At 36.6% G+C, this 23,454-nt stretch overlaps 2 protein-coding genes and 1 long non-coding RNA gene across 17 annotated transcripts; 1 reads left to right on the top strand and 2 right to left on the bottom strand.

Annotated features, from left to right (window-relative positions):
* Positions 1-75: 75 nt before the first annotated feature.
* On the bottom strand, positions 76-16,545 carry LOC113681675 (uncharacterized). Of its 15 annotated transcripts, none has more exons than XM_089203668.1 (7): positions 7,775-7,927; positions 7,407-7,471; positions 5,871-6,070; positions 4,497-4,603; positions 2,680-3,075; positions 1,603-1,983; positions 76-1,515 (listed from the first exon to the last, which is right to left on the bottom strand). In XM_089203668.1, exons 3-7 carry the CDS (start codon positions 6,029-6,031, stop codon positions 902-904), a joined length of 1,659 nt encoding a protein of 552 aa, XP_089059794.1. In that variant the 5' UTR covers positions 6,032-6,070; positions 7,407-7,471; positions 7,775-7,927; the 3' UTR covers positions 76-901. The 15 variants fall into 15 exon arrangements, with proteins under 15 accessions (XP_089059794.1, XP_089059799.1, XP_089059795.1 ...); XM_089203673.1 differs by lacking the exon at positions 7,407-7,471 and adding an exon at positions 4,362-4,417 and having other exon boundaries at positions 7,775-7,902; XM_089203669.1 differs by lacking the exons at positions 7,407-7,471; positions 7,775-7,927 and adding an exon at positions 16,109-16,545.
* On the top strand, positions 7,178-9,660 carry LOC149047697 (uncharacterized). Its single transcript, XR_016185790.1, has 2 exons — positions 7,178-7,548; positions 8,176-9,660. It is a non-coding gene; the product is annotated as an uncharacterized LOC149047697 (long non-coding RNA).
* A 1,532-nt stretch (positions 16,546-18,077) lies between the features above and the next one.
* On the bottom strand, positions 18,078-23,248 carry LOC113681673 (general transcription factor 3C polypeptide 5). Its single transcript, XM_027198782.2, has 5 exons — positions 22,841-23,248; positions 21,065-21,280; positions 20,001-20,327; positions 19,115-19,427; positions 18,078-18,559 (listed from the first exon to the last, which is right to left on the bottom strand). The coding sequence occupies exons 1-5, from the start codon at positions 23,218-23,220 to the stop codon at positions 18,287-18,289; spliced, it is 1,509 nt and encodes a 502-aa protein (XP_027054583.2). The 5' UTR covers positions 23,221-23,248; the 3' UTR covers positions 18,078-18,286.
* Positions 23,249-23,454: the final 206 nt, after the last annotated feature.

Raw genomic sequence — 23,454 nt, 5'->3', positions numbered from 1 at the left:
AGGTTACTGTCCCTGAGATCGGTTAGTTCTCTGTATGCGGAATATGACAAGAGGCACAGTACTGACGCTGATACCTTACTTCTGGTGCGTTTTATTTTTTAACTTACAAAATTATATTTAATTTGTGATCTTAACTATAAAAATAATTAGAGTGTCCTAACAGAGTGTCACTATCATAGCAAACCTATTAAGAAAAAGAAATTGTCTCTGAACAGTTTCCTGAGAAACACAGATTGTGTTGGTTAAGTTTTGGATAGCTCTATCGGAATGTTTCATCATTGACACCAGATGCTGAACTTTCTTTTGAAAAGGCGAACCAAAATACCTATCACTAACAAAAATGGATGATTTAATGAACAATTTGCACTTAAAGATTAGCTTTACATAGCGCAGCTACGACATCCATGTAAATTTCAAACTAGTTGCTTAAGGTTAGGAAAGGTTTTGAAATGAAACCTTTACCAAGAATAGATATTTGAATTTAATAGTTTGTTTCTTTTATGTAAAATGTGTTTTAAATTTCCATAGATGACCAATTAAGGCACCTAAGTCATTATAAATAGTAAATTAATCGTTATCTAATAAAGCGACTCACAACTGCTATAGACAGAAATAAAGCTTATCGCAGTTCATAACAGTTTAGGTGATACAGCTTAGGTGAACGTAAGAATGTTCCCAATATATCATTTTTTCGAGTTTGCCATCGCATTAATTCATTCTCTTGTGGAAAAGTCTCCACACCAACCGGCATACAGTGAAACTGACTGCAAACTGATGAGCCAGATAGCCAATGAATTCGAAAATGACAAAAAATTGTATACAACATCGAGATGCTCTCGTCCATATGTCATCGATTCAAACGTTTCTAAGTTAAGTAAAATTTCTTACCATTAGTTAAGAACTAGATTTCATAAAATTCAAATTGGTCCTCTTTCTTTGTATATTTCCCGTCGTGCCCAGCGGGTGTAACAACAGCTTCTGACTTACGTAATGAACGTAATCGGCGACTTTTAGACTTGATATACTTCCTCGACAGCAGATTCTCTAGGCTTGTGGTTGATTGAAACCTTTCTTGGTCAATACTCGTGCTAGAAGATGCAAATACTCTGGCCTCAAATCGTCTTTCTGCTTCAGGTGTCTCTGGAGTGATTTTTATTTCCGGAGCTTCCACGATGGAGTTACCGCGAGAATGATCAGCGGCATGAGTATTAGTATGGGAGCGCGAAGATTGTGCAGAATGATTAGACCTTATACTGGTCTCACTGAATCGTCTCTCGTCATTATACCCCATAGTTGAGACATGTGCAATGCTCGTTGTCATGGTGACAAGGCAGGAGTGTAATTTGTCCTTGTTACGATTTTTTCCGTATCCGTAGTAAGTTCCTTCTGAGTCGTAAATGCTTCTGACGAGGAGCACACCTACCACTGATAACATAATAGCAGAGCACGTGAGTGGAATGCCGATCAGGATCCCAAGCTCTGTAGCTCTGGAGTAAGGCAGATTCTCTTTGCTACCTTTAGGAAAAAAAAAAAAGAAAAAATTAGAAATATTTTAAGTTATGTTATTAAAAGGAGAACTTTTGAAAAAAATGAGATACTCACCTTTCTTACAGATGGACGGAAGTCGTTGGACACATGAAGCATCTTCCCACCATCCCTTATGAATCATTTGCACGCATGCGCCGTTCTTATCGGGCTCTCCAGGTGCCCAGTTATTAAAAGTGATTGGTGTTTTATCAATCCAATGGAGTTCTGAATCAGAAGATAGCCTTTCCATCCCCAGCCATATTTTAATTTTACCAGGTGGACCTAAAAACTTCTTAACTAAATCAAAAATCTTATCATTTTCTTCTTTGTTTGCAATTGATAGCAAATGAGCAGAGTTCATCTCACAGAATCTTTCAGCGTGATTAAACTGTCTCAGTTCTTTAACAATTCTGTAACATAAATCTCCCTCGTGAATCCAATCTTCATCACAAGTTCCTGCCAAGATAAACAAAGAACAACTGTCTATTAAACTGTTTACTAAATCCTGGGTCGATGATGGTTTTTGTCCTTCACCCGCACCACTCCCTCCCCCCCCCAAAAAAATACCTCATGGACGGTCTATTTTAATAGCCTGAGGGACTGGCGAGGGCAGTTAGGAGGGTAAGTTGTGCCAAGATTAAAATCTAATCACTACTCACAGATTTTTTTTAATTTTGCACAGCAAAGAATGCCCTGAAGGCCCATTCACCCTGGTTCCTGTGTCAGTTAATTTAATTAAAAAGTTAGTGACGTTGGGACAACAAACGCCAAACAAAAAATATGGGAATAAAGAAAATTAGTCTCAAATTCTGCTCCAGACTGGCTGTCCGCGCCTTAGGCGTCGTGAATTTAAGATTTTGAATCAAACCTGCATTTGTTCTTTCTTCAACCCCAAACAAATTTAGTGTCTGAAATGTTTCATGCCTAACTGTTGGCGAGTAAGCAAACGTAAAGGGCAAGAATAAATAACTGAATGATAAATCAGTAGGCGAGTAGACTAATGAACGAAGACGTGACATTTAAAGACTTCTACGTAAATACGTTTCGTCAGGAATAAGTGAAGAAACAATAAAAAACATATAAGACTTGCTTGGTGTAGGTGCATTAAGCAATATTTGGCCCCGAAACTTATTGATAAGAGGGTAACCTTACCTTGTGAATACTCTAAGTTTGTTTCTGTGACAGCTGCCGTTTGTGAATTCAATTGATTTTTCCCTTGAGATGTTTCACTTGAGAGAGAATTATTAGCTGGCGGCGAGGGTTTGATTATGTGCGCACTTGATGAAAGCGTATATGACGGCGTTGGTGAAAGAGTTGCTTGGGCATTTTCCCACTGAAGAATCGCTGTTGTTATGACTTGTAATTCCAAAGAAATAATGTTCTTTTTTAGTAATACATTAACGAAGAATATAAGCAAAAGATTCAGTAGTACGTTCTCCAAGTGAAGACGAGATGCAAACTTTGCTCCGTTCAAAATTGTTCTTGATCCATCCATAAGTAAACCCGCAATTAGTCGAGATCCTGGAAGGAACTCGAAAATGTCACAACCTTAGAAAAGAAGAAGAAAAAATAATCAAGACCAGGCTGCCCCATACATCCTCAGATTGTACTCATAGGAGAAAAGAAAAATTCTAATTCACCATGTTGGAACTTTAAGCCTAGAAACTCCCATTCTTTATATTTATTCATATACCAAAAAGTGCGATTTTTATCAGACGGGCGCATTTCCTGACTACTTTTGCGGTTTTCTTTTCCAGAGATAATCATGAAAACGATAGCAAGGCGGGTTAAGGATATACACCCCAGCAAGAAACATATGGAGAGATTATGACGATATTTATCTTAGAGCTTCTCACTTATATGCATTTTACGTCTTATCAAGTTGTTGTCGCTTTTCTATTACTAGAAAAGATCCTGTTTAGTTTTGCTTCATTTTGTTTTGTTTTCCTTTTTATATTTTATCATGTTTAGCCTTTGTAATTTTAACCAGAAAATTGACTTTTTTTTCACAGCTTAAATGGAAGTAAGTTTCCAGAAGTTTCTATACGTTTATTCAACAACGGTATAACATCTGTCTGTCAATAACATTTCTCTTACATCACACAGTTGAAGTTACTTCCTGATAAATGAACCTGAAAGACGCATTGTGTCTATCAAGCCCTTTGATCCGCGTCAGTAAGAAACACGTTCACTTTGTCACCTGTGCTATTGTGCTCAGACGCCATTGGTTATTTAAACCTAACGTTCCATCTCACGACAAATCCCAGTGGAATACCATCCCACCATCAACTGTTTTGGTATTATAATGGCTTTTACTTCACCTCTGTTCTGAGCTCGCATGATTACTCAGACTGCCATTTGATATTCACCGTGGCGTGACTCTTGTTATTTTATTCACGCAATGAAAAATTCGTGGTTTCCTGACTGTCCGAAGTTCAGGCTAGCATGCTATTATACTTTATATCACGGTCTGTATGTATCTTGTTTATCAGAAAAGATTCATTCCGCCACCATCGGATTCTCAAGTCGTCCTTTCGGACTTGATCAGCGAAGGTGAAAAACGAAATGAAGACCTCCAAGATTTACTGGCAATAGGGCAAACTACTCTGTCCGTGAGCTGTAATAATCTGCTTGATTGAGTTGATACATGTGTTACTTATTCTTTATGCTAATTTTTTCTTGGCAGGCAAGTTTAAAAGATGTTATCTAGTACCTTTTCAAACGAATTTGTTAGTCAGGAATTCGTTGGCAAGTTATGAATAATTTAAGGAATATGGCAAAAATGTTTGACTGACTCCACTGGCTGAACGTATCATGAAGGACGGATCACTTACTTTGTATACTCAGCGAAAACATCATGTCAAAACCTCTACGTACAAGATTAATTTTTCTGATGAAAAGCAAAGAGAAAAGTATCACCAACATGGGCATTACTCGCCGCCTTACTGGACTGTGTGCATTGTTCGTACCTGTTTTTGTGTAATCCTCGAGCAGTTGATCAAATGTCTCGTGATTTTGTTGACACTGCTCATGAACTTTGTCTCCACCTTGGCATTTCTCTATTGCAAAGCAACATCTAGAAAGAAGCGGAGGTAACTACTCAATGAATAAATGATAAGGCCCTTTTAACTTTAGTCATCATGTTCTAAGAAGGTGCCCACAACTCTCGTTTTATAACTCGCGTTACCTTGATATTTTTTCTGCGTAAATAGAGAGAAAAAGTTACCAAGTAACTGACGACAGCTTCTGACCTTCACTAAGAAGAAATGTTTTTGTTTGACTCTTTTTTCCGGGCAATTGTTATTCTTGCTATAAAAAATATATGCTATAAACGATCATCTCTGTCGCAGACAAAACATCGCCCCCAAATCTTAACTGTGAGATGCATGTAGAGGTCTTGGTTTCCGCTCTGGCGTTCGTATTTTGAATATTTTCATTAACAGCCGTTTTTCGGACAGCGTCGTGCAGACAGCGTGGGTGTTGAAAAGTGAATCTTCTAAGGTGATTCAAAACTAATCATGCAACTCTAGTACTTTCTACTGAAAGTTTCCATTCGTCCCTAAAAAGGTCACAAAATTGTACATCTAAAGTAACTTGCTGCCATCTTAAAACTAGCTGAAAGACGCAAAGCAGAAAGTTTCTTATAGCTTCTTAGTACAGTCTTCATGAAATAAAAAAGGCGAATCATGCGCTTAGCCGTTCGCCGAGATCACGCGACTTTGTTTACCATCCTGTTGGTCATCTATTTCCTCAATCGCCGTATCTTTTTATCATATATGTTCGGTTATGCCCAGCAGTCGAAAACTTTTCACAGAATCTCCGCTGAAAAACTATTTCAACTTCGAAAGAGTATCAGAAGGTGTTTGGAAATTTTTATCAACTCCACAAATTAAAATACATCCCTATCTCTTCATGCTGTATGCTTATCCATGCTATAAGCTCATTAATTCGAATTTCGCTTTTCCGTATTTTCTTTTTAATTTTTTCTATGACGAAGTTACTGGTATTAGGTGTATCAATTAGAAATGAATAAAGGATGGCTTCTTCTTAAAATGCATAATCCAGCCAAAAGGTTATGAAAACAGACAGATTAATCAGCTAGAATATGGGCGTTATGGTAATGTAGAAAAATTTATTTAACTATCAAATTTACGTAAAACTGCACATCACGTACAGGAGAGAATTGCTAATTGCTAAATTGTGGATCACAATGAATTTTTTCACTTCCTTTTGAAATCGAAACAAATTAATAAATGTCTCGTGCAATTTAGTTAAACTGTTTCTCGGTTTCGCTCCGCATTTCAGTTTGAGGGCAAATACTTTTGGCCACAGATGAAACAAACCTCGTGTCCATATGGATGATGTCACTGCTCACCACTAGTGCTTGTCGCTGATTGGTTGGATATAGGTTAATAGTCATTACCGAGCCCCTTTCATAAAAGTGCCATGACATTATTTCTACCAGTGACCCTAACATGACGATAACAGAGACACAGCTACGCATGGCTCCATGAATCCGTCACAGTAATACAACATGAAGGACCTGAAGGAGATTTTTGACAGGTCTAAATAAATTGCCATGGTACAATATAAATTTAAAGGTTTAAAAGCGCCTCAAAGACTGTACACAATATTCAAGATGGGATCATGAAAAATAATTAAGATCAGTCAGAAATACAAACACATTTAAAACAAATAAACGAGTAAGTAATACGAGTGTTACTAAATAAACAAATGAATAAATTTATTCATACAAACATTCATACAAAGATGAAAAATAACCAAATCGAGAAAAGAATCAATTAACAGTGAAACAACAAACGAACCAAAACCGAAAGAACGAACTAACAAAGGAGCGAAAGAAGGAACGGCTAGCGAACGAAAGTACAAAGAACGAACAACTGACAAACGAAAGAACGAACAAACAAACCACTGACGAACGAAAGAACGAACAGACGAACCACTGGCGAACGAAAGAACGAACGAGCAAGATAAGGAATAGATATTAAGGCTGTTAAGACTGATCAAGTACCGTTTGTTTAGCCTTGGGCTTAACTTTTCAACAAGCCAATATAAGCCACATTACGCTTGTTACACAAATAACTTCCGTTGGTAATATTTCCATCTATTCGGATATTGATCTGCATTTACACCTCTTAATTAAAAGAAAACTCAAATTATAAGAGGACTAATATGAAAATAAGAACAGCAGGATGGGAACAGCTAGTAAATAAAACCAACCATCAAAATAAAAGATAAAAATTGAGAAAAAATACTAAAGAATATCTTGTAAACACTATGTTGTCACTTGTTTTCCTTGCCCTAGCCATAAAATTAGACTACAATTGTTTTCAATTCTTACTTCTTATTAATAATCATTTTTTTTAAATTTATTTTTCAATTTGTCTCACTTTATGCGGTTTACAGTTCGTTATCGATATCAAAAGGCATCTAACTCTTTATTTTGTCTAACCTCCGAAATTTCAAATTTTATCCTTTGGTATATGTACGAACACCACAAACCAATGAGAGTTCTGAAGAAGAAAGAATTTGAACGAATTCACGGTAAATTTATCACCTTTTCCGGAACAACATAATGCTAATTTTGTTTCCCAAACTGATGGAGGGAAAGGAAATCCATTCAATATTTATGAAGTTTAGCTTTTGGCGGCGTTAAATATTCAAGAGATGAAAAGGCAGTGCTAGAGACCTCAAGGCATGGATTCATTTTAGACAATGATATTTGCATGGACGAGTTATCTTAAGACTGAATTCGGTTGGATTCTTCCTTGTAGTCCTTGTGGCAATGATGATTCATAAAACGAATCAATTAGTCGGCTAAATTATTTACCAAAAGGAATCTGCATAAAGGGACTCACAAACTCCGCGGCTGAAGAGTAATTTCCAATACTTTTTGGCCTGATTACCTTAATCTGACACGGCTCTAAGGTCAAGAAAATATAGGTCGGACACAGTGTGAATGGTGAAGTTAAGTAGCTTACAGCGAAGTCGAGAATCAAGGCAAGTTTGCTGAATTATTGAAGTACGCTTAGTGTGTAGTGTAACAAGAATATTATGTCAAATGCTATATATATTTGTTAAGTATGGCTGATTAAAAACGGTGTTTACGGTCAATTTCGGCCCGCTTCTGCTACGTTAACTCTTTCATTGACTAAAACTGGACCGGAAAGTATTTAACGTGTGAACTCACATCGGTTCAGAACATTATTAACCAAATATTGCATACCTTACATATCTAAAACGCAGGATTCCTAACCAATACGACACTGCAATTTACAGCTGTAACCAAGAAAGATTTATAAAGAAAAACGTTCAGAACGTTAAGTCGACTTATCCAAAATGAGACCATAAGCCATAAATTATGTGTAAGTTTTAATCTAAGCGGCAGTGGCTGAGGTATTGTCTATTGTCTTAGTAACTATTAATATTTACATGAGAATGATGATCTGGAATAAGTTAGGACAAAAAATGGTAAGCCATTATGCTCTTAACTAAAAGGATTAAAGGTTATTTTTAGGAATGTTAACGGTAAAAGCTGTTTGTTTTTCTGGTTAAAATCTCGAAAATTGTGTAGAAAAAAAAAATCGATGCGTGCTCAAGTAAAGTCTCTTTTCTATTCACATTTAGAAGACACCTGCTTGTCGCAGCTTTCAAGATGTCTTGTCCTGTCGCTGTAGGAAGCCACATGTTTTTGTAATATGGTGTAAACCGCATTTCATATCTGCAGTTAACAAGCATATACAAGTTACACACCTTGGTTAAGGCTATATCTTTGAGACCAAAACACAAAATGTTGATTAGCTGCAAAATAATGTTATATCTTTAGATTTTGTAAGCGGCTGTGGTGGTTTTCGGCAAACACTATGAAATCGTGGTCTAATTTCGTTCCGAACGGTCTGTTGTGTATGGTAACCCAAACGTCCTTAATTTCCCTTTTGGTAGTTTGTGACAGTTTTAACTCAGCATCAAGTTATCAGCCGAATCCGTGCACATTGGCGCTACAGAATAATGTTCTTAATCTTCTAGGATTGTAAGAATTGAAAAACAATTTTCATCGAGAAGTCTTGACGATCCCGTTCTTTAGAGAGATTCATCATAGGGGTGTTTCTTTACTAATCAAGTCATGTAACATATTTTAGATCCTGCTTCAACAGTTCAGCGTTCTCTAAGAACTTACAAAAGTTGCATTCTGCTGATTTCAGGATATTTACATTAAGAGAAGCGCTGGTAACTTGGGGGCCAACTCAGTAATTGAACGCCCAGATCAATATCTAAGGCATAGAATCCTTGACAATGTTTTTTTTTCTGAAACTGTCATTCAACATGTACTTTTTATCCCTATTTACACCTAACTAACAAGCAAACCTTCTTGTTCCTCATTGTTCATTCAAAAGCTGTACATCCCTATTATTGTAAATTAATTGCGCCGAGGCTTCATCCAGTGAAAAGCCGGCGATGTGGGAGGTCTAAAGGCCGATTGCAGCGTGGTTCAAAACCATAATACATTGTTTTGTCTCTAAGACACTAGTTTGCATTCAAATTTTTAATTACATTAATTGAATTAAAAATTCTGTATGTCGTGCCTGTTTTTTGGATAGGCTTATGTTTTAAAACCTAAACTATTAATTAATCGACATGACTATTAACAGCTAATAGAGGCAGTTCTAAGCTGTTGATTGCTGTTTAAATCAATGCCAGTGGAAGGCATTTGAAGTCCTGATGAACATATCTTGTAAAATATCAATTATTACCAAGGTTGTTGCCCGTCTTTGAGCCTTAGAAACAATCGCTTTGTATAACTGATAAAATCTAAACAAGTGGCATATGATCTTGAGCCATGATAGTAAATTACGAAGCTTATGTTTTAAGTAATTAAATAAAGTGCTTGCTATCTATTTGCACAAAACAATCAGTGCAAATTTTCAAATGTATCATTACGCTAAAATTCGAGAGAAAACCGCGCATGCGTGGCTATGAACAGAGTCCAGTACTGTAACTTCTACATGGAAACACAAACTGTTTTTCCAAATTCAAGGGCAGACCTTTCTTAGCCAATACAATAAAATAAACTTATTAAACAAAATAAATAAAGACCGAGCATTAATCGTATGAAATACGAAAGAATTCATCACAATGAATTAATTAACAGAACATTAACAAGCAGGAGTTAGGAAAACTGATGACAACAAGCACCAAGTAACACGATTAACATTGTTTGGAGTATAGTTCACATGGGCTGACAATTTTCGTGACTGGGAAAGCTTTGCCCTGATTGAGTCAGCAGCGAAAGAATCGAACCATTACTAAGCCGTATTCCGCTTTGAGTATTAAAACACCGGGATACAACTCCATCACACAACGCCAAATGTATTTTAACGCAAAAGGCTCAGTCTCAAGCATTTATCAATTGTTTTTCTCGACGAGATATCGGTCTGCATCCCACAGAGATGAATCTTTAGTTCTCTGTGTATTCATTTTCTGGAGTTGCTCAAACATGACGAAACAATTTAAACAAATTAAATCGTATTTCAAGGGTTAAATGGCTCATTTACAACTTGAAACCCACACGGAGAAAAAGTTACGGAATCTTATGGGTTAAAATGTTGGCTTTTTTTCAGGAGATATTCATAGAATGATTATAAAATAAAAGAAAATGGTGAAATTATTTAATGGAATTAATTTGGCTTCCGAGTAATTCAACTCACTTAAGAGCGCTAGCTCGACAAAACACGCAGTCCACATTCCTTCGAAGATCACTCGCATTCATTTAAGATGCAAATTGTTATGGAAATGTTTGCAAGCTAGCGGCGAAATCGTACTTCTTGTTTTCTTGGTTTACTTTTAACGATATTGGACGGGTAATTTATCATTGAATGAGATCTGTTAGAGTATGTACAGCGATCCTTGCCAACTTGACAACTCTAACTAGGAACATTTTCAAGGTGAACAAACACACATGATGCTTGACCAAACTGACTGCGCTCACCCACTGTTTACAAGCAAATAGATTTCTTCTACGTCTCATGGAAAATAAAAATCCCTTTTTACGAAAATGACAAGAAATGCACAAGTTGAAAAAGGCCAGTTGAAACAACAGCATTCGTATAAACCTCAGAATGCGCATTTCTACCGGGGAAAAGAATTTGGTTGTTGCCACTCCAAAATATTGCTGTGACGCAGACATCATAAATACTTGCTCAATGACAACGAAATGAGGAAGGAAAACAGTCAAAAGCCACAGAACAAGCTCGTTTAAGCTAATCTTCCCTCGCTTTCTTTGCCGGTAAATGACAAATACACTCTCATCAAATCGATGTTCAAAGCTTTTAATCACAACTGGATACTAAAACGTGTGATTGGAGCAAGTTGTGTACGACTGTGTTTGTCTCCGAGAGACCCGAGATTGTCACATAAAGCGAATATAATTAATCACCGAGTAAACACGAATGAAAGCTGCCATATGAACATCGCTTTAGCTTCTGAAAACACACACCGTGCCGCTCACTTCATGACACTCAGTTTTCAATTTTTATCTACTTGAGCTTTGACTTCGTTCAGTCAGACTCCAAGAGTAAGATTCACTAGACTAAAGAATCTTGAGGACTTGGCATATTCTATGAAGAAATGTAGATCGTCAGATCAAAATACCTCCCTTAAAAACGCATCGAAATTCAGAGAAGCTCTATTCATTTTGGCATTACGTTTGATAAACAACCAAACGTCAGTTTAGTTGCTAACTGATCCAGTTCGGCTATTTTTGTCTCTTCGAATATCTTTGGAGCATCGAACATATTTACAATAAAATTTACCTACTTGTAATGTTATTGAGCATATCTTGATCTCTGAGTGTAAGTTCTGTGCGCCATCGATTTACTAGCTAGCTGGAAGTTGTTCCATACTGCGAGGCTGTTTCGTGGTCTTCTCATATCTTGATTAATCCATTTGGCGAGTAATGAGCCTCATATTAAAGACAGTCTCGCTTCAGCGCTTTCACTGGATGCATTAGGACAGCAAAGCAGCGAAGTGGAGCGAACAACAAATGCGTAGTCAAATCACTTCTTTTAGAAGATTAGAACTTGTTAATCGTTTGAACAAAGGAGTTTGAATACTGAATAGGGGGGTGTCATTTCTGTGTTTACTTTGTTCATTTTCGAGGGGCTGTGTCAGTTAGATGCAATCGAAAAGCAAATATAGAATTTCTGATAGATTGGAATTGGCTGAAAAACGTAATGTAAACGAAAAACAAAAGTGGCTAAATTAAAATTATGTGAACCTAGAATACTTGACTAACATGCCACACTGATCATAAACAATATAAGTAATTATATTTTTTGGTCGAGATTAAAATAAGACGGTGCGTTATGAATTTATGTTTGAAAACTTTTTTTTTCAGTCAGAACACCTTAAAAAAGAAAAGTTATTCTCGTGAAGTTGGAAATATGTTTTCACGGATCTTTGTTTTGTATTAATCTGATGCATTTCTTTCTAATAGCGTTACTGACTGTAATGATATTCAAACAGTAAGCTATTCTCTTTTTTATGTTAAAAGCAATATAACAATGCAGAATACAGTGTTCCTTTGTTGCAGCGAAAGCTACTGATATGTTTTCCGGAGTAATGAAAAATCGTATAACATAAATCAAATTTGGCCAGCTGTATATAAAGCCGCTGACCAAATACTGCAACTTCAAGACTGGACCGTTGACTGGACCTGATTTGAGCGAAATTTTACACTTCTTTAGGAAACTCGAGTGGTACCCACAGGTGTAAATTGAGACTAAATGATGCATCATTCAAATGTTTCTTACATTGTAGCCAACAGATAATTATAATCAATTAGGACACCGTGTTTGAGTCTCTGGGATATGCTTTGTACTGATGACATAAGCTCTCTATGAAATAGTGGTCATCCAGGGTTTTAGTGACAAGAAAGTTAATGGTTACCTCAGGCGAGGATAATGGTCTCATTATTTTCTCTTGGTTTTAATAGTTCTTAAGTAATTCAAAAAAGGCAAAAAACTTGGTTTCTAATGACGATTTTCAAGTTTCTTATTTAAAATTTGCACACATCATGCACAGTTAATATTGTTTTTTTCTGTTTCGTTGGAATTTTTTTTTTGGCTTTGTTTGCAATTTTCAGTATTTTTTTCGTTGGCAATTAACTTATTGCCATTAGACAGCTGGGTCTTTATCGCTTTCTATGCTCAGAAAGCTGGATGATTTGAGACGTTATAGCCTTAGTCAGCTCAACTAAGGCATAACTTTAAGAGTGCTTCTTCTTACGACGCTCCGCGAAACATAGATTTTTTGTTTGATTCTATCAGTTCAGCTCAGTTATTTAAGTGATAAGGTGGGTGTATTTAGCTTGAAATGCTGCAAGCAGTTCCATAATTATTCAAATCATTTCTGCCAGTTCCATTAATTTATGTCTTCTTAGGGGTTAGAATGTAGGCTCAAAGAGTAAAAAATCGGAAAGGCAAATCCTTGACAGGTAACATTAAGTAAGAAAGAAGTAAATGGACGTGGATTGCAATAAAATTTCAAACCTATACACATTAGATCATTACAGGCTATATTTCTTAGGATATGTACAAAATTTTTAAGTTGATATTTCACTGAACAGGCCGACGTGTAATAGATCGGTACAAACACTTTTTTCATAGTAATTTTTTACAAGGTTAGGATCAGGCAGACTGAACAAGTTTTAAAGAATATATATAAAATGAAAGGAAAATACCGAATATGTCTTGTATTGTTGATTTTTACGCATGCTGTTTTACAATTTGTCTTCTATATCTTCAGTAATTTTGAGGTCACTCGAAATTATTGTTTCATTTTTAACATAAGAATGCACTTTAGAATTCCAATTTACTTAAACGTGCAGAATAACTTTATTTTCTGATCAATTTTTATAACTGATCCAGAAATAATTGCAGGTTCATTTTGTTCTTGGATAAATGGATAACTTTTTTCCTCTCTACTCGGTGTGAGAAGATATGCGCGCCAATGAAAGTTAATCAAAGATAAACTGACAACAATATGAAACAAAGATGAGAGTAATGCGACTTTCACTTGTTATCCGCTTTACGTGAAGAAAGTATAATTGCGTTATTTCAATTCGGACAAAATTTGATGCAATCTTGATCAATATAGGACGAAAAGTCTCGGTTATCAAAAATGACAAACAAAATCAATAGCTAATGGGTTGTTTTGTTTTTTCATTTTCAATATCTATTTATCTGAAAATCTAAAGAGGAGATACCATTTTATTAAAATGATAATTGAATTGAAATAGACGACATGATGTGTTTTCATTACACCACTCGTCTAATTTTAATTTAACAGCAGACAAATCATCCCAAAATAAAATATTATTGCTATTCAAGCCGGGACCAAACAAGAATTGGCTAGATTTAATGTTTCCCTAGGGCAAAATCATATCAGATGAACCAGATATTAATTAGAGCGGAAAAAATATAAGTATACTTGAAACGCTTCTGTATGGTGTTCTATTAATATCATTAAGGGATATTACAATTTGTTATTTTATCATTTTATATTTAGTTTTATGGGAAAATGATCTTCAACTTTTCCAAACAAACCAACATATACCATTTGTAACCTTTCAAAACCATATACCCCTTTCCAACTGATGATGACAAAAATGCAAGTCTTTGAAGTTTTCTGTCTCTAATGTGACTGAATATTGATAAGCAGACATTGGATTGTCACCCCACAGGTGTAGGTAATCCTCAGAATTCTTGGTAGGGATGTGCCCCCCTCCTCCCCGCGGGGGTGCCAAGGCCAGTGAAGAGTGTTGTAAGGTCTATGCCGAACTTCCCCGCACTATACCGGTAACACTGTCTTGTAGCCTTGGTAACAGAAAACGGAAAGTTTGACTTCTCGAGGCTTTCAGTTCATATTTTCAAAGTTAGCACGGAAAATTATATTGAACATGGCATGCAGTTGTTGCTGTTAAAAACGATTTGAAAGCTTCTCAGAGACGTAAGGGGGGACATTACACAACGAGATTCAACTGATATTTGCATGGCGTTTCAATGTGAAGCGAGAAAGTCAGTTTTAAATTATTTTCATTTGGAGCGAGAAAAAAATTACAAAAACCTGCATTATTTCAAAATAAAAGATAGCAAACTTTGTGTCTTTGTATCACAAACTACATCTTACATGAACTTATTTTCACCATTGTGTTCAAAACTAAAATCTAAATGGCTGTGAAAAAAATGTTTGTGTCAGTTAGTTTAGGGGAAAAATGATGAAATATGTTTGTCTTTGTTTTAACATAACTAATTTACCTTTGTACTCAACTATACGCATTATCTTTGAGTAGTCCTGAAAATCTTCGCAATGAATAGAACTTCCGTAATAACGCTTGGCTTTTAACTTGGAATCAAATATTAGTTCGTATAAAAGCCATTCTTCGTCTTCAATTTTCAAAAGAGATCATATTACGCGCGTCCTTTACTTTTCCGGCTGTGAATTACAATTGATTTTTTTTAACATCCATCTTTCAAATATACACACTACCTTCGAGTCATATACTTATAAATTAACAAAGATTTCGCGTCGACCGCTACAGGGGCGGCTAGGTTTAGGCGACCTAATTATTTTTAAATGACAAAATATATATCATTTCCAATGATGGTGATATTTGGCAATTTCTCGGTCACGTATTTCGTTTTTTCCATTACTATTGCAGAACGACTACTCAGTTTTTTGTTTGGCATAACCACAGCAGGGAGCAAACAAAACTTATTTTGTGTTTCTGACAAGCAGTGCATCATAAAAGAGTTGTGAACTGTTGATTTTCAACTGTGATTAAAATTCAGATCCGCCAGGTGAACTGATTCGGACATAATAAACAAATTGTCAATGACGAACAAGGGACCATTCTCCGCGAGATACTCCATGAAAATTAGTTCAAAACCTGATGATTTAAACTAGCCGAAAATGTACGAAATGTAAAACATCGCTACCAACCTTTGTCTTTCATTCTCTCACCTTATATTTCGCGGAAACTACGAGTGATTCCTCACGGATTACCATTATCATTCTCAAGTTTGACGCATTCAACAAAGATTTTAATTCTACTGGTGCGAAAAACCAAAACAGGACGTTACATATACGACTTATGCACCTCATAATAAAACTCTCGAGATATTATTTTCTCCAGTACAGTCCTAAAATTAAAACCATGCTTTACAAATAGATCCATCCGGGCAGTTTCCATCAATTGGTTTTAATCTTTCATAAAAATTTCATCGTTCCTTAAAAATTCTGCGTTTCGGTGCAGTGAGATGAAATCTATTTTGGGTAGATTTGCACGGTATCAAAGCCTTAAGATTTTAGTTATTGACACTTTTTGAAAGGAAAACTGGCAACAAAACCGACCGGAAAATAAGCGTCATAAAAGATCCTTCCCAAAAACACAAGAGAACCATGATTCGCGAACACCTTTTCTTGATTATCGTTCTTTGGAGGGATTATATGAACCCCTTTACAGACAGACAGTAATAAGGAAATAAAGAGCGTATGTACTCACCCACCACGTCTAAGGAATATGCAACTGTGCAAAGAAAAGCTCAAAACGAAATGTTTCCCAAACACTACGGCTCTCCTGCAGGGGACATGATGTATTGAAGTTTTTCAATTCACACACGAGCTTGTTTCAATCGCAGGCCGGATGGATGAACACGATAAACAATTTATTGCGCTGGTTTGACGGTGAACGTAATAATTTTTCAATAAGCCCTATAGGATCTGAGCTGCCAGAATTGCTCTGTATACGGATATTAAGCTTCCTATTCACAAAATAACCGCCTTAATGATGTAAGATGGAAGCTTCAGTGTCAAAATCAGTCCAGGACGACAGAAGAAAGTTTTTCCCGTAAATGAAAGCTCAAGTTGAGTGAAGAGTGTCAAGTTTCTTCACATTTATTCCAAGATTATTTAAACCATTGTATTCAAATTCATCTGCCCTCGAATATTAAGGGGTTATCATACTTAACTTAAAAAAAAAAATCAGAGATCGCATTTCCCCGACATGAATGAAAAAAGAAGACATAGTGCTACTTAACATCATTTTTAAGATGTCTACAATTATTTTTGTTTTATCGAAATCAATTGTGAAAATAAATACAATTCTAAAAAAGGGACAGCCGTCTCTAGTCAGTTATTAAAATGGAAGATTTGCTGTAGCTTCTAATCTGCGGTACTGTTCAATTTCATGAAATATTATAATGACAAAAGAATTCCGAGTACATCACATTGCTCATTCAAACAAAATGCAAATGATGTTCGGTCAATAAAATGAAGTCTTGACTTTCGTCACTGCGAAAAAATGCAATCCACGTTTCTCAAAGATACACTCAGGTTTTAATTTGCGGTTTTAAAAGATAACAAAATTATTTCATTATCAATAAGAAAAAGAGATGTAACTTTTGATCCTGTTTTAGAGTATTCCATACCAAATCAGAATTACACAACCATGCCAGAACTTGTCCAGTGTGGTTTCCCACGAGTAAAAATCAGAAGCGTTATACTTCTTTTACGTATCGAAAGATTTTCTTTAACTACCCAGTTGTTTTACACGGAAATAAGTTATTCAACCAGTCAACATAGTCGTGAGAGTTCGAAGAAGTGAAAAAAGAAATAAATGTGGATGAGGGGAAGAGGGAGGGACATGAACCTGTTCCATGCGCTCAGTTAGGGCCTGTCTGCATGGATGTGAGGGACCCCAGGTAGGTAAGGTAACCCTCCTGGCCGTGGTCGAAAAATAGCCCGCGTTTACATACAATCCTACAACCTCAGGATGCCGCGGTGAAGTTAAGGAGTTGACGATGTCATTACGGCGACGTGTGGTAAAACGTTGCCGAAAAGACGTAATTTTTTCTTCGAAGATTTTCGCCAATAGCTCGATGCGTTAACCGTTTCAGACGGTACAACGTCTTCATTTCGGTACATGTGAATGTATAGTTGAGTTCAATGTAAAAACGTGACTCAATCGCTGTCGAGGTTTCAGTGCTAACAGGACGTAAAAATTGGTGTTTTAACGTTTAAACTTTGCATGGGACGGCTAGAAAATGTACGAAAAATTTAACATACTCGTATTTTGTTATTTTTTTTCTCATTTGATGTTAGTGTAACACGAACGCCTCCCCGGCTGACAGGGTTACCCTACCCATCAGACCGGGCAACCCGCCTAGGTGGGTCACCCCACCTATCACGTAAACATGCTCAGGATAAAATGAGAGATTATATGGACAGGCGGGTTACCTCACCTTCCTGGTGTCCCCCACCTCCATGTAAACAGGTCCTTAATAAAACAAGGTGCGATAGTAACCAGCGCGACAGTAAAAAACGCGTTATTTCCTCGACTCGATTCAACCCTCTCTCGTTTTTCGCCCTTCCGTTACTTTTACGCCGTTTAGCATCGTGTTCCGTTTTGCTAACTGAATGCCTGGCACAGGCTAGGTTTTAAAAATCGAACACAAAGAAAGATACAACACAAATTTTTGGGTTATTGCCTCTGGCGCTGAGTATTGTTCTTAATCAGAACGAAACCTTACATTAGTAGTTTTACACAAAAACACCGAAAAGGAAGGTAAACTAAAAAAGTTTTAAGGATTGGCCAAGGATGGGCCAAGGATAGAGAAGAATGACACCGATCGATTATAGTGAACTCCGATTGCTCTAGATGATAAACGGTCACGTATCTCATTTAATCGTCTCCTTCACCATAGTCATCAAAAATATCGTACGCCTCAATATCATCGTCCTGTTCAAGCATTTGCAAGTAGTTTTGAACGCCTTCGTGTCCTGCCCACTCCTCTCCTATGAGTTCTAATTGAGAAGCCGATGCCTCCGTTCCGTCCCCCAGCTGTTCCTGTTTAAGTCTCTCAGCTAGTTCAGTAGTCCGTTGGTAAAGAATGGATCTGATCTGATCACTTGTGCCTGGCAAACACCAACCATCACGCTCGTGACACTCCTCTTCCTAGAGAACAAATAAAAAAACCCCATCTTTTCACAAACGTTACCACTTAAAAACACGCACGCGGAAGAATACACACACATGCACCTTTTGCAGTAGCCAATTTTAACTAAATAGAAATTAAAAGGAATTTTTGCAGCTGAAGAACCTGGTAAGAACAAAGTAGAATCAGACTAAAACCTTGAAAATTCTTTGTTTGCAAATGATAAAAATGACTAGTGAAGTACACTATATTCAACGAGTGGAGAATTTGTGACGATTCGCTCCTGACAAAGTAACTACCATGAAACAATTAGTATGAGAAAGTGAAACCTGAAAAAATAACTAAGGTGTCAACACGGCTTGTACTTCTACCTTACAGATACCTGTGGGGTGCTATCATCAACAAACACAGTTCTTAGTTTACAGTCCTAAATCTACTTGAAGAACCATGCATTCCTTTCCAAGTTTAACACATGTAAGGAACACATGCCAAATATGTTAATAGAATGCAGAAAAAGACATCACAATGTATATATGTTTTCCATTAATGCATTAGTAGTTATTGTAGTAATTTACCTGGCCATCATTTCTGCTGAGGAGTCTTTGAATCTCTGGGTCATGAAGGTCACATACTTGATAAAACAGCTGTTTCTGTATCGGCATTTTGTTAGGAGTAAAGACATATGGTAAATCTGGTTCTTGATTTTGCTTCTCCTCTGCTTTTTTCTCACTGTCCACCATAACAACTTCTTTAGCCAAAGTTCCCTGCACGCTGTTAGTTCTTCTGACCAAATTTGGAAGAACATATTTGCTTAAACTTCTCTTTGCTTTGATTGGAAGATTTTTAGCCCCTTTTCTGCTACCAACACGGAAGTCAAGCATCTGATAACTGTTAGAGGCAAAAATTTTAGACATGGAAAACAAAATAAAGTTTTAATAACATTTTCAATAAGTCTGCAAACTTACTTATGAAGTTCAACATATTCATATTTCTATCCTCACTGTTAAAACAAACTTTTGTTGAAATTGTTCTTGAGAAATGTTATTTGATGAGATTACCTGGAAGTTAGCAACTACTGGTAGTTCAAAATGACTGAAACTGATATCTGCCATTTGAACCCAGAATGTCGTGCAGACCACCATTTTGAATTGCCCTCTTGTGGAAATCTCTCAACACTGGAAATGTTGTACAATAATGATAAACAAACTCTACTGCCCATCATTGAATGAAAAAAGAAAAACAAAGAAGACGTAGTAAATTTTTATCACATTTTTTGTTCTTATATATATATTCTTTAAGTTTTTGCTTTTTCGTTTTCGCTCTTCTATGACAAATAACATACTAGTATATTCAAATACTAGTATATTCAAATTTCTGCATGAAAATATCTGAGTGTGCATAATTTACTGCATCACCTAGAGACAATTATTCAGCTGAATTGTTTATGCAAATTTAACTTACATTTTGGCACTGGGGTCTTTCCGTGGATCATATCCAATTCGCGTCCACAAAGTCCTCCATGGTCCATTAAGCCAATAATAAGCTGTGCAGGCCAGCAGTTGTTTTAGTCTTTCTTGTGATGCACTTGTTATGTGGCATTGTAATGCTGAGCGGGACCAAATAGGCCTGTTGGCAAACAGTTTCTTTGTGACATCCACAAGACCATCTTTTGGCCGATTTGCAATTTCTTCTGCTTTAGGATTTGCAGCAGTGGGAACTTCATGGGTATTAAAATTGATGGCAATTGCATAAACTGGTCTTCTATTTCTCGCTCTTGTTCCAACCAAGCTGGAAACCAGGTAATAACAATTTAAAAGAATGCTAGCTACTTTCAGTAATGATTGACAAGAGCACAAAACAAAATCAAACAAACAAAATGAAATCAAAGACAAGAATATTTACTGGAAACAAGGAGTTTTATAGATCTGTTTTGAATATCTTTACTCCCCAGGCCTCAAAAGTAATTCCCCCCTACTACCTGCTCTTCATTTCCTACAAAACCAGTTCAATGAATTTGTTGTTGTGTAAAATAATACCCCCTTGCTTGATATTTTTCTTAATTCTTGTCACATTATAGTTTTTTGGTAATGTGAGGAGAAGCTGTTTCCTGATCACTTATCAATCTTTGTGGTGAAAGGGTTTCTTAAAGTCAAGTTTATTTGTGTAAGTAGGTAAGCCTTTATACAGGCCTAGTGGCCGATGGGCGCGGCACTTAACTCCAGTTTCATTAGCATGAAGCAGCTAGGAGTATTGCTACTCCCCTGTGGATGGGATACTAGTCCATCGCAGGGTTACCCCCAGCACATTTGCTGGTACCCATTTGTACACCTGGGTGAAGAGAAGCACTGTGAGAGTAAAGTGTCTTGCCTAAGAACACAACACAATGACCCCGGCCAGGACTTGAACCCAGACCACTCAATCTGGAGTCAAGCGCGCTAACCATGAGGCCACCGCGCCTCCATGAAGTTTATTTGTATTTCCCTTGAAATATTTTCAGGTTAAGATCACAAAATGTCTGCCTCTACCTTTCTTCATCCTTTTCATTTCCTTGATCAGTTTTATTGCCTCGTGGTGCAGACTCGGCATTGTAGTTGTAGTTTATTGGATGATCAAACCTTGTAAACACTGGAGGTTGTAAATGATAAGGGACATCTTGATTTAATACAGCTCCATCAGTGACTTGTTTCAAGACATCAGGCAAGTCAGGAACAAGGTATTGAAAATCAGCCATAACTTCAAACCTAAAAATAAACAGGTACCAGATGTAACATAAAGAGCTTGTTTCTGTGGAACTTATATACCACTAACTTTCAGCATCAAACCCAAGTATAACATTATACCTATCAATCAACTGTTGAACCTAAGAATTTAAAATGTTACTAATATACTGTGGTTCAAAACCTTTTCATGAGGCTGAGTTAATCTGTAGTCCAAAGAGTACTAAAAGTTGCACATTAAAAGCAGCTAGATCGCCAAGCAGTATTAGCATGTGGTTTTCCTTAAGACTGACCCAAGTCAGCAGGAGTTTCAGGGAGGTGTTGTGTTGTGAGTTGGCAGGTATACATTCCCACATTCAAGCTGAATTTTTAGAACAAAAAACATTCTGGATCTTTCTATGGCTTTTTGGAAGATTTCAAACAACTCACAAGAAGAGACATGAAACACCTTGAGATCTTTTTCCCCTTTAATTTAAGCAAGTCTTGATAAAAATGATTGATATGGCTTATCATATACCACATTTCCAGAAAAAAGATTTTGAGTTTCCAAGAACAAACTGAGTCAGATTTCCGTAACCAGTAACCAAATGTCCTTTCTGAGGACTTTTGCGAAACTCAAGTAGCAGCTTTGCATGTCAACAAATGGAAGATTTTGCTGAGAAATAAAATGATCAGTTAAGCAAGTGTTACAAATTAAGGGGATTAAATTTAATGATCATTTTCTGAAGTTTAACATGGAAAAATCCATTTGAAGCCATTTTATCCTGAATTGCTTTATGTTATTCTCTGGTGGGTGCTTTACTGAGATAGCCACCTACTTCAAATCTTATTGAAAGCACTGATAAATATAAGGTATTATAAAATGGTTCATCAGTTTTTACAGTCTGTCATTGGAATTACCATATGGTTATAGGAATAATTAAACTTAAGTATTGTCTTTTGGCACACAGTTATGATGGCAGGTATCCTCCCTTCTCTCTATCTAGGCCAATGGAATTGCCAACAAAGATCACCCATTACAGGAGTGGCTGGGCAGGAAGAAGGGGAAGGAGGGAGTGGAACATGGAACACTAACACACCAAGTCTTACCAAATGAGAAACTAAAGTATCTTAAGGTTGATAAATATTAATACCAAGTACATAGAGTATTTTTGTATAGAAAATAGTGTCTTCATGCCTAATACTAAAAATTCATGATGCAAGAGATAATTTTCACCATTAGGGTGATAAGAAAATATTACTTGTAAAACCTATACCTAGGAGAAAAACAAGACCCAAGAGCCTATGGGACTACAGGTCTGTTTTAGAATAGTATGGCAGGGTTATACAGAAATCTTTCAGTGTTTCCTTACCCGGTAATTTTAACCTTGGTCAAACGTACATTTACCTACCTACGGTGGAATCCTTGTAATTAAGAATTCAGTAGGGAATTAACTATCTCTTCTTCACAAAACAATGAGTGATTAACAGCACCATATCCAAATTATTTGGTAGTTAAATTCAGCCCAGATTCCGTTTTCCTAACACCGCTTTCCCATATTGGCAAAGTGAATACCATATATTATCAAGTTGATATACACTTACTTGAATGAATTTCCAACTATCCCCAATATCTCCTGTTCATATTTCACTACTTCCGTCTCACCGTTTCCTCGTTGTTGCTTTTTCTTTCGCCGTTTCACTCTCAGTAGTAAGTTTGCAGTAGCATACCGATCACCACACAATGAATGAGCGTAAGGATCTTCAGGACGAAATGACAATTCTAATCGTCGCGTAGGAATTGAGTAAGTCCTTGACACTGCTTCCTCACCTCCTAGGGTTTCAAGCATGTGATTTTCATCTTTTATAAAACCTGGATATTCTATTCCGACGAATTTGACTTGATTTACTGTGATCTGCCCATTGTTTGAGGAAGAAAGATCTCCAGTTGCAGGGTTCTCTGAGATTCTTACGCTTTCCGCCATTTTGTTTGTTCTCAAACTCTCAACCGCTGATTATAAATACTGGGGACGTAGATGATTTTTAAAAAATAAATTTTAAGAGGAGGCGGGGGAGGGCTGGGAAAGCCGGGATAGGGAATGTGTTCGTTTTAGTTACATTTGAAAGCTTCAATATGTTTGGAAATTTATTTAAGCAGTACCATATGATTTTAAGACGATTCTATGCAATCAAAAGAAGATCAGTCAATTGCAGTTAAC

Source organism: Pocillopora damicornis, chromosome 4 (genome assembly GCF_964200805.1).
Source record: "Pocillopora damicornis chromosome 4, jaPocDami1.2, whole genome shotgun sequence".
Lineage (NCBI taxonomy): Eukaryota > Metazoa > Cnidaria > Anthozoa > Scleractinia > Pocilloporidae > Pocillopora > Pocillopora damicornis.
Note: the sequence above shows the minus strand (reverse complement) of the source record. Positions and strands in the feature narration are given on the sequence as shown.